The sequence below is a fragment of the Leptonychotes weddellii genome, chromosome 6, assembly GCF_054177405.1.
Source record: "Leptonychotes weddellii isolate Sample4059 chromosome 6, ASM5417740v2, whole genome shotgun sequence".
Taxonomy (NCBI): Eukaryota; Metazoa; Chordata; class Mammalia; order Carnivora; family Phocidae; genus Leptonychotes; species Leptonychotes weddellii.
In genome coordinates, this window is record NC_138374.1 from 29722030 (window position 1) to 29732588 (window position 10559).

Genomic DNA, 10559 nt, shown 5'->3' on the forward strand with positions numbered 1-10559 from the left:
CCTAAAGCAGAACAGGTGAAAATTTTTTAATTTGCACAAAATCTTATTAGAAAAGTTCTTTTTATATAATTAAAAAAAAAAGAAAAGAAAAAGAAAGTTCCTTTTTCCTCCAGTGTAAATTCCAACTACAGTCTGAACGTTCAATCAAGGCAAATTACAGATTTCTAAAACCTAACCTGTATTTCCCTCAAAATCAGATACACTGGAGAAAGTATTTTCAAGTAGAGAGCAGGCAGAAAAGTAGCATAAAACAAATTGATAGCTGGGGCGCCTGGGTGGCTCAGTCGTTAAGCATCTGCCTTCAGCTCAGGTCATGATCCCAAGGTCCCGGGATCGAGTCCCACCATCAGGCTCCCTGCTCAGCAGGAAGCCTGCTTCTCCCTCTCCCCCTGCCCCTGCTTGTGTTCCCTCTCTCGCTCTTTCTCTGTCAAATAAATAAATAAAATCTTAAAAAAAAAAAAAAAAGCAAATCGATAGTGATTTTCAACATTATCATATTCCCCTTTCTCTAGGCTTCAAAGCTTACAGATGTTTTCAACTTTTGTTAAGGTAGCCACAAAGCCAATTTACCAAATAGAATTTTATTTTGAACAAACAGAAGTAGAACTTCTCCGAAGAATCTTAGGGAACAAAATATAAAACACCAATGTCTCACTTACTTTACTTCCCCTACCTCTCAGAATCTCTTCCAGTTTAAAAAACACTGTATTTGCGCTTAGGTGGCTCAGCTGGTTAAGCATCCCACTCTTGATTTCAGCTCAGGTCATGATTCCAAGGTCGTGAGATTGAGCCCCACACTGGGCTCCATGCTGGGTGTGGAGCCTGTTCTCTCTCCCTCTCCCTTTGACCCCACAACCCTCTCTCCCTCCCTTAAAAAAAACACACTGTATTTAAAAAATACGAGGTTTGAAAAGACGAAAAGGACGTTCTGTAGAGCCAAATATTTTTTGAAATAATGAGTTTAACTAAACAGATTTTTTTTTAGTAGCGCTACTTCAACATTATCTTTACTATTCTAATACTTAATATACTGGACTAGTAAGAAGCGGCTTGAGGTTTTCTTAAAGCCTTTTGGCAGGCAATCTCTTATCAAGAATAAGCATTAACATCCTGCCAAATCCCCATGACAGAGTTGAGGATATGATACTTTGAAAGTGTCCTGGAGTTTTCTTTGCCCCTCTGCTCCTCATCTAGACAGTAATGTTTTTCCTTTGTTGTCACACCAACCTCTAGTTTAGGTCTTTACAACAGCAAATTCCCCACTGCCTATTTTTTTAAGTAGACTTCATGCCCAACATGTAGCCCAACATGGGGCTTGACTTCACGACCCTGAGATCAAGACCTGAGCTGAGATCTAGAATTGGACACTCACCTGACTGACCCACTTAGGCGCCCCTCCCCACTGCCTATTTAAATCCTACACCAGGTAAGTTGTACCAATTTCTTTTATAAGAAAACAACAGTATGAAATCTCACAGTAAATGACAAATGAAAAAAGAAAAGTACTAAAAAGTATTATTTACTTTTGTGGATGATCAACTTTTCCAGTTTTCTTTTAGCAGCTGCTCTTTCCACAATTTTCTGATCGATAGTATTTGCTGTTACAAGACGATATACAACAACTGGCTTTGTCTGACCAATTCTATGACATCTATCCTGGGCCTGAAGATCAGACTGGGGATTCTTAAAGTGAAAAGAAAAATAACATTTAACAGTTTAACGTTAAGGTTATTTAAACTCCTACTGAAGTTAAATGCATGATCCAATCAGAATCTTTTAAAGTCTCTTAACTCATTTTAGCTATCTAGAATGGTTTCAATGATACAACATGTTCAAGATTTTACACACAGGGCACTTGATAATACCTTTTCTAAATAGATAAATAAAACTGCAAAGCATACAATGAAAAATCAAAAATTCAGAGTGGAAATATAACAGCATATTGCTAAATTTCCAACTTACCCAATCACTATCATAAATGATAACTGTATCTGCTGCAGTCAAATTAATGCCCAGGCCACCAGCTCGTGTACTTACTAAGAAGATAAACACATCTGGATCTGTGTTGAAGCTGTGCATCTAAAAGCAAAAAAAAAAAAAAAAAAAAAGGTAAACTCAAGGAATTAAGAAAGCAACTGTTACTGCCTAGAATGTGGATGTGATGTTGCATGCGGACCAACCATCTTATAACCACGTGTTTATAACAAAGGAGTGGGGACGGCAATGCCAAGGGATATAATAAGTCAGCATTCTTGAAACTAGATATGAATTCTTCAGTATCTACAGGACTTTCAATGTGGAGTAAATAAATACTGAAAACCTCAGAAGTCATGAAAGTTGAAAAAGACCAATTTGCTGAAAAGAGAAAGTTATCAAAGTCTCCCCTCCCACGAAATAAAAATTGTTCAGCATTACGTACTGCCCAGGTTAAGACAGTAAACCTGGTCTTCAGAGGGGCTTGAGACCGGGGTAGCTCAGGCCAGTCACACAGATACATCATGCCTATGTGACTAACCCTCAAAGAAAACTATGGACAGCAAGACTCAGATGAGCTTCCCTGGCTTACTTCACATGTACAGTTACAAATTGCCACTGAGAGAATTAAGTGCTCTCTGTGTGACCCCACTGAAAATATACACCTAGTTTCACCTAGACTTCACCCTATGTGACTTTTCTTTTTGCTGATTTTCATCTGTATCCTTTCACTGTAATAAATCATAGCTATGAGCATTAGAAATAAAGACAACTAACTTTAGCCAAAAGAACTGAGGAGGGAAATTGTTTTTAATTATAGCAATTAAAAGGTGTATCCACAGGAGACCGAATCAATCATTTAGGTCTAGAAAGCAATTATGTTAACATATAAAACATCTGCTTATGTTAACTTCATTTGTTTTCCAAGCCCCTCTTTTATTAAGGATATTTTTGTTGGGGCACCTGGGTGGGTCAGTCAGTTAAGTGTCTGCCTTCAGCTCAGGTCATGATCCCAGAGTCCTGGGATGGAGTCCTGCATCAGGCTCCCTGCTCTGCAGGAGCCTGCTTCTTTCCCACCCCTCTGCTGCTCCCCCTGCTTGTGCTCTCTCTTTCTCAAATAAATAGAATCTTAAAAAAAAAAAAAAAAAGGATATTTTTGGGAGCGCCTGGATGGCTCAGTTGTTAAGCATCTGCCTTTGGCTCAGGTCATGGTCCCAGGGTCCTGGGATCGAGCCCCACAGCAGGCTCCCTGCTCGGCGGGAAGCCTGTTTCTCCCTCTCCCACTCCCCCTGCTTGTGTTTCCTCTCTCGCTGTGTCTCTCTGTCAAATAAATAAATAAAATCTTTAAAAAAAAAGGATATTTTTGTTAAAAAAGAAAACTCACACGTCACAAGGGAAGTTTAAGGAAGAATATCTAGTATTATTAAAAAAAAAAGTCTAGACCATCCTCTCTTAAAAAATAGTGACCAGAACAACAACAACAAAAACCCCAAGTGGTTTCCCAGTGGATGGGGTAGGTAGGAAAACTGGGTTGCCTGAAAGCGGGCATGAGAGAACTTGCTGAGCTACTGTTAAGTTTGCATTCATCAAAACTCAGAAAATGTATGCTTGACTTTATTCACTTCAGGATATGTAAAATTTACCCAAAAAGACAAAATATGCTGAAATAATAGAAGGGAATTATTTTCTATAATTTATTTTGAAATGCCCCCCAAAAGATAAAATGTTAAATAGATACAGAAATGGATTGATTCTATATCACAAGCATATGACAAAAAGGAATAGTATAAGCTTAACGGCAGGTTTTCGGATTTATAGGTGTTCCTGTAAAATTCTTTCAGTTGCTCAGATTTTATATTTTCAGTGAAATGTTGGGGTAGAGAGAACAGCCAAAGTCAGGAGAAAAAAAGGTCTTGTTATCTCAATATTCTTACAGTGGTAGTGAAGTTAGGATATTATTAAGTCAAGTTGGACCAGAAAACATACATAATTTAAGAAACATTAAGACTTACTAATACTAAATAATGCTTATGCTTTTCATCCTGCTACAAGGTTTTTAGTCTATCAATTTGTGGTTCTACGATGAATATTACTTTAGAAATCAAGATAGTTACAAAAGAGAATTTGGTATGTATGACATAAGTAGTCTTACATTTTTTTCTCTCTCTGAATAAGACATGGATCCATCAAGCCTGCTAAAGTTGAAATTTCTAAAGTGGCAATAATCCATCAAAATGTCCAACATTCTTGTCATTTGTGAAAAAAGCAGCACCTGAAATTTAAATATATCTTAGTATCTATACCAATTAATAGGAAGTAATTAAATAACCCAAATTCCAGTCAAAAGTACCACCTTGTGACCTCTGGCTTTTAGTTCTGGCAGCATTCGATCCAAAATTAAGAATTTCCCAGAATTTGTTACCAATTCTTCATCAATCTTAAAAGCAGGCAAAGAACAGAAAAAATAGTCATAATAATTACCAATAATCTGTTTTTGTCAAAATAAAATCTATGTAAATAGTTCATTTTCAGTAAGTCCCCATAAAACTTTAAATAAAAAAAAACTGACCTTATCATTTGATCTTTTTAAATCAGAAGACAGTTTTTTCTCAAGGAAAGACATACTCTGGTATTTAAAATGGGGGCACCTGAGTGGCTCAGTAGGCTAAGCACCCCACTCTTGCTTTTAGCTCAGGTCATGAGATCAAGCCCCACATAGGGCTCCACACTGAGCATGGAGCTTGCTTAAGATTCTCTCCCCTTCTGCCCCTCCCCCCCACTGAGTCCACACATGCTCTCTCTCAAAAAATAAATAAAGCGAATGACTTCACAAAAAAACAAAAATTAATTTAAGTCCAACCTTGAACTATCCTCCCCACCCCTCCCCCAAAGGCTTTATAAGACAACTTTAAGCTTAAACTTACTGCACAGATGTTGAAGTTTATTCTTTTCTTTCAAGATTTATTTATTGGAGGGGGCGGAAGAAAGGAGGGGGGAGGGAGGGAATGGGAGGGAGGGATAGTTATAGATATCAAAACAGTACATTATTAAATGGTATTCACCTTAAACTCTTGTGTGACCGGGTCTATAGGGTACTCAATCAAATATGGATGATTACAGCACTTACGAAGGAGCATCATTATATTCTGCAGCTTCAGATTAACCTCAGATTCTATAGGGATATTTGTTTCCACAACAGCTCTACCAAAAAACATAGAATCCATGAATGTGAGAAATACAAAAAGTATCACGGTTTAAAAGATACTTAAATTTATTTTAAACTCACACCTTTCTCGGTCTACTTCTGGCTGCATTTGACTGATCAATTTTTCCAATTCATTAGGGAAATCATCTATTTTGCTGTAATTTATTGACTTTCTAGTTCGCCGTCTTGGTCGTCCAGTGGGACTTAGCTCGACGGTTTCTTTCTAAAAGTGAACAATTAAAGAGAAATATATGTTTAAGAAGCTATACCCTTAAATTCTAAATACATAAAGTGGATTGTAATATTTTTATGTGCAAATGTTTTAAGATATAAAGAAAAAAATAATTTTGTCTTTCATCATCAAGTTTAGGGATTTCCAAAGGCACAAAACGAAGGATCCCTAAACTTTGGCCAAGTGCATATGAGGTCATATGAAATTTATTTTAATGCTTATGACAATATTATAGAATTAGAGTAAATGCCTCCATATCTCAGTGGAAAAAATTAAGGATGGATGAACTGTTCTGAACTTATTTAAAGAATTTAATAACTTAGGGTTAAATTAAGGGGCTCCACATATCTGCATTAGAGACTATTTCTTTGGATTTGTATAACACTGCAATGAAACTCCTCAAAATAAGCAACGATTATAAATTTCTTTTTTCTTTTTTTTAAGATTTTATTTATTTTTTAGAGAGCGAGCGAGAGAGAAACAGTATGAGAGGGGAGAGGGTCAGAGGGAGAAGCAGGCTCCCCGCTGAGCTGGGAGCCCGATGTGGGATTCGACCCCAGGACCCTGGGATCATGACCTGAGCCGAAGGCAGACGCTTAACCATCTGAGCCACCCAGGCGCCCGCAACGATTCTAAATTTCTAATAGCTAAAAAGCCAGATCCTCTCTTTAATTATAATAAAAATTGTGGAACAGGGGCGCCTGGGTGGCTCAGTTGTTAAGTGTCTGCCTTCGGCTCAGGTCAAGATCTCGGGGTCCTGGGATCGAGCCCCACGTCGGGCTCCCCACTCGGCGGGAAGCCTGCTTCTCCCTCTCCCACTCCCCCTGCTTGTGTTCCCTCTCTCACTGTGTCTCTGTCAAATAAATAAATAAAATCTTAAAAAAAATAAAAATAAAAATTGTGGAACAGTCTAATGGTTGCACAAAACAGAAATGTATAGAACCATGTTTTGAAAAATAGATACATGGCATACAGTAAAAAATCTGGACATTTAAACAAAATTTAAGGGTCTCCTAATCTTTAGTTTTAAGATAATCACATTCCACTTTAATCATTCCACATTTTAATGTAATATGGTGGGTGAATAAAGAAGATATTTCTTTCAAATAAGGTATTCTACTACATTTTTTGGAGATCAATAACCTAGAAAGGGATTGTGTGTGTGGGGGGGGTGGGACTGGTCTAGCTGGGAAACTCTGGTATATAGTGTGTGCTTGTTCAAATGTATTTCCAAGTCCATTCCCACATAGCATGATTTGGGTTAATCTGGGACAGGAATAAAAAATTTTAACAAACATTCCAGATAACTATAAAGCAATTAATGCATGAGCCATCACCTGAATTTTAGGAGGATCACAGAATTACTACGAGACAACTTTTACTGCCTTCTACTCTAGTTAGAAATTCACCCTCGACAAGTCCTAAAAAAGAGGTGATAACCTCTAAGACTGAAATTAACCATGAAATTTCCAACATCAACTGTCATTTACAGTTTATGTCAAATCCACACTCTACCTCACTGCATCCAAACATGTTTGCAATTGTACGGTTCACAATGGCTGTATAAAAGATCTCTTGTTTCTTTGAAAGCGGTGCATAAACAACTACTTCTCGTTTAGGAGGAACTTCAAGAGTAACATCAGATTTTAGTCTTCTCAGTAAGAAAGGTGTTAGAATCTAAAATTTAAACATGAATAAATGTATGTGAATATTAAGCATTCGTATGCTTTCAGGCAATACTCTCTCCACACACCTCTTTATCCCTTCTTTCCCTTTTTTCCTTTATAAATACTATGAAGTCTTAAAAAATGAAGACCCCCACTCCCTCAGATTTAACTTAGTCCCTTGCTCTTTCCCCACCCCCAGAGGTCACGTTTTCAAAATCTACTACAAAGGGTTGAACAGGCAATTTATGGGGTTCCTTTTTTATTCTAGGAGTCCACAGTGAGCAGAATTAAGACAAAGTCACAACCTGGTGCAGCATATGCAATACATTCTGTTCTCTTTCTTTAGCAATAATATCTTCAGCAGTTTCAGAAAGACTAGTGATATCAAACCAAGATTCAAAGCTGTAAGAGAAAATAATGATTACAAGTTAACCTATCACATAAATCAATTATATTAACATATATATATCACGAAGAACTTGCCAAAAAGCTATCATTTTAATCCAACTACCTAGAAGAAAGGAATTAATTTTAACTAAGCACAGATTTGAGGTTAGAAAAATATAGAAAATAGTTAAATAACTGGCTTACCTACCTTTTCAAGTCATCAAATACATCTGGCAACAAAAAGTTTAGCAATGACCAAAGTTCTGATAAATTGTTTTGCAAGGGAGTACCAGTCAAAAGAAGTTTGTTATCTGCATTGAATCGTTTTAACTCCCTGATTAGACGGCATTTCATGTTCTTAATCCTGTGTCCTTCATCTACTATTAAGTATTTCCAATAGCAGTGCTAGAAAAGGAATTTAGGGAAAAACTTTAAAATGATAATCTCACAATTTTTTTTAAAAACAATTCAAAAATAAAACTTCTTTATCAGGGATGGATGTTCAATTCTATCAAATGGCATTTCTGTACCTACTGAAATGGTCATGTTTTCCTCTGATCTACTAAAAGGATAAATTTCCTAAAACTGATGTATACTTGTGTTCCTAAAATAGACTTCCCTTGGCTATGAACTAATAAAGTCCACCTGCTATTATGTATTTAAATATTTTCTATTCACATTCTTTAGTCAAAGCAGTCTGGGGGCACCTGGGCAGTGCAATCGGTTGAGTGTCCTACTTGATTTTGGCTCAGGTCGTGAGATCGAGCCCCACATTGGGCTCTGCACTCAGCATGGAGTTCGCTTGAGATTCTTTCCTTCTTCCTCTACTCCTCCCACTTGTGCTCTCTCTCATTCTCTCTCTCTCTCTCAAAATAAATCTTAAAAAAAAAAAAAAAGGCAATCTGTGGTTTCCCTGTGTAATGCTTTGTCAGGTTTTGATTAGTGTTATACTAGATTCCTAAAAAAGAACTAAAGCTTTTATTAGTTCCCCACGCTCTGAAACATTAAATACTAGAATTTTCATTCTTGAGGCCTACATCTGAAATGGACACTCTTTTTAATCTGATGGTGTTCTCAGTTTCTTACATAATTACTGATTTGTTTAGACTTTGCCTTTCTTCTGGAGCCAGTTTTAGTAATTTCTATCTTCACAGAAAGCCACTCATTTACTTTCAGCAAGTTGTCATAAAAATTATTTTCTCATTTTCCAAAACTTCGTTAAAAAAAAAGCAAAAACAACAAAACTGCAATCTTACTCGGAGCATTATAATCTCAAAGGAGAAAAATACCCTTGTGGAAAAAAAAGCAAAAACAACAAAAAATCTTAATCAGGCAAGCTTGAAGTTCATCTATTTTATTGTTTAAAAATACAGAAATATGGGATATTTCTAGGAAATATAAATACCAACCTGGCAAGTGTAGGTATCCTTGGAGAACAGGATTGGCAAATTGGGGGGAAGAGTATGAAATGGGGCATTTTTTGCATTTCACTTTAATACATTCATAACAGAATAAAAAAACTTTTTTAACATAATATTAGGACTTTTTTTTTTTAAAGAAAAACAACTTGGGACTTCTTTTGCTGGTAATACCAGATAACCTAAGTAACCTCTCACCGTAAGACATCTACCATAAAAAAGCCAAACAAATATAAATGAGTAAGTAAAAGCAAAGAGAAAACTCAATGCAACAGAAATGAGGGTTCTGAAAAATGATCTGGTAAGTTAACGGATACTTCTGCTGTCACTCAGCAATAGGGGCCCTGCACCCCCAAAGGGAAGATCCTTAAAATAATATCCTAAGTTCAGAGAAAGGGAAAATTACAAAAATTCTAGCCACTAGCAAATGGAATTGACAATAAAGCTTATCTGTTCCAATATGGGCAGGGTAGGGAGGTCAAAATAATCAGAAAGGTCTTCATGTTATATTATTTAGCAGAAAACTGAAGTTTCAAGACACAATGTATAAATTATATCTATGTTAACAAAAATACTTAATATAGCAGCGGCATTCTCAGAATTACAACTGCTTTGAAGTCTGAATGCTTTTTTTCTAGAAGGAGTGTATATTACTTTTACTGTGAAGAAGTAATATAACTGCAATTCATATTCCAAATTTCCACCAGCACACAAGTAAAATTTGATACACCAGACAGAGAAAGGAAAACAAAGCTGTAAAGAACTATACGTGAAATAGGTGGAACAGTGATAGAGAAGTGCAAATACCAAAAAATGAACTGAGAGAGACAATGAGCAAAGGTTAACTTTCCAACTGTATTATAACTTGGGCACTAATAAATAAGTAGCTACGACATACACAAAAAACAGACGCCATATATCCATAAGACAGTCTAAAAATAACTTGTGTTCACATATTCTATTCTTATTTAATTAAAATTAAATGGATAAGTTCTATATACTTAAACCACATGTCAGACCTATCTGTAACCTATTCACAGATTAATGTCTAGCTGAATTTAACACACTAAAATGATATTATGGCTATAGGTCAAGATGCTATTGCTTTAATTTTCTTGTTAGAAACTACAACCTTCTCAATCTGTTAATTTAAACCTTTGGTTTCTAAAAGAATCTGCAGAACACAATCTACTGCTTTCATCAGAAAAAAAATTAAACAAATGCTACCAGATGATGAGAATGTGCTATGAAATACGAAAAATGTGGTTTATGGATTACAAAGAGTTCAATGGAGACCAATCATACCTGTAATGCATTTCGATCTCTCATGGCTATTTCAAATGAAGTAATTACCACAGGATGAATCTGCAGTGTCCCTTTTCGCTTGTGAATATTCTTTACCAATTTTCGACGTTCCTGCTGGGTCCCATGATATAACATAGTAGGAATCTAAAAGATTTTATATTGATTTATAACAAACTTTAGAACAAAATGCAAATATCAACAATTTGGAAAATATAAAATTAATCATTTAGGGAATATTATGCAGCCATCAAAAGGAATGAGATCTTGCCATTTGCAACGACGTGGATGGAACTGGAGGGTATTATGTTGAGTGAAATAAGTCAAACAGAGAAAGACATGTATCATATGATCTCATTGATATGAGGAATTCT

At 36.1% G+C, this 10559-nt stretch overlaps 1 protein-coding gene across 1 annotated transcript in view; it reads right to left on the reverse strand.

Moving 5' to 3' along the window:
• Positions 1-10559, reverse strand: part of HELLS (helicase, lymphoid specific) — a 37828-nt gene that overhangs the window by 7057 nt on the left and 20212 nt on the right. The window contains exons 10-19 of the mRNA XM_006735578.3: positions 10189-10332; positions 7674-7870; positions 7384-7480; positions 6927-7088; positions 5263-5402; positions 5037-5175; positions 4328-4411; positions 4127-4246; positions 1963-2079; positions 1524-1683 (exon numbers count right to left, since the gene is read on the reverse strand). Coding sequence (XP_006735641.1) covers positions 1524-1683; positions 1963-2079; positions 4127-4246; positions 4328-4411; positions 5037-5175; positions 5263-5402; positions 6927-7088; positions 7384-7480; positions 7674-7870; positions 10189-10332 — 1360 coding nt within the window. The remainder of the gene's footprint in view (positions 1-1523; positions 1684-1962; positions 2080-4126; positions 4247-4327; positions 4412-5036; positions 5176-5262; positions 5403-6926; positions 7089-7383; positions 7481-7673; positions 7871-10188; positions 10333-10559) is intronic.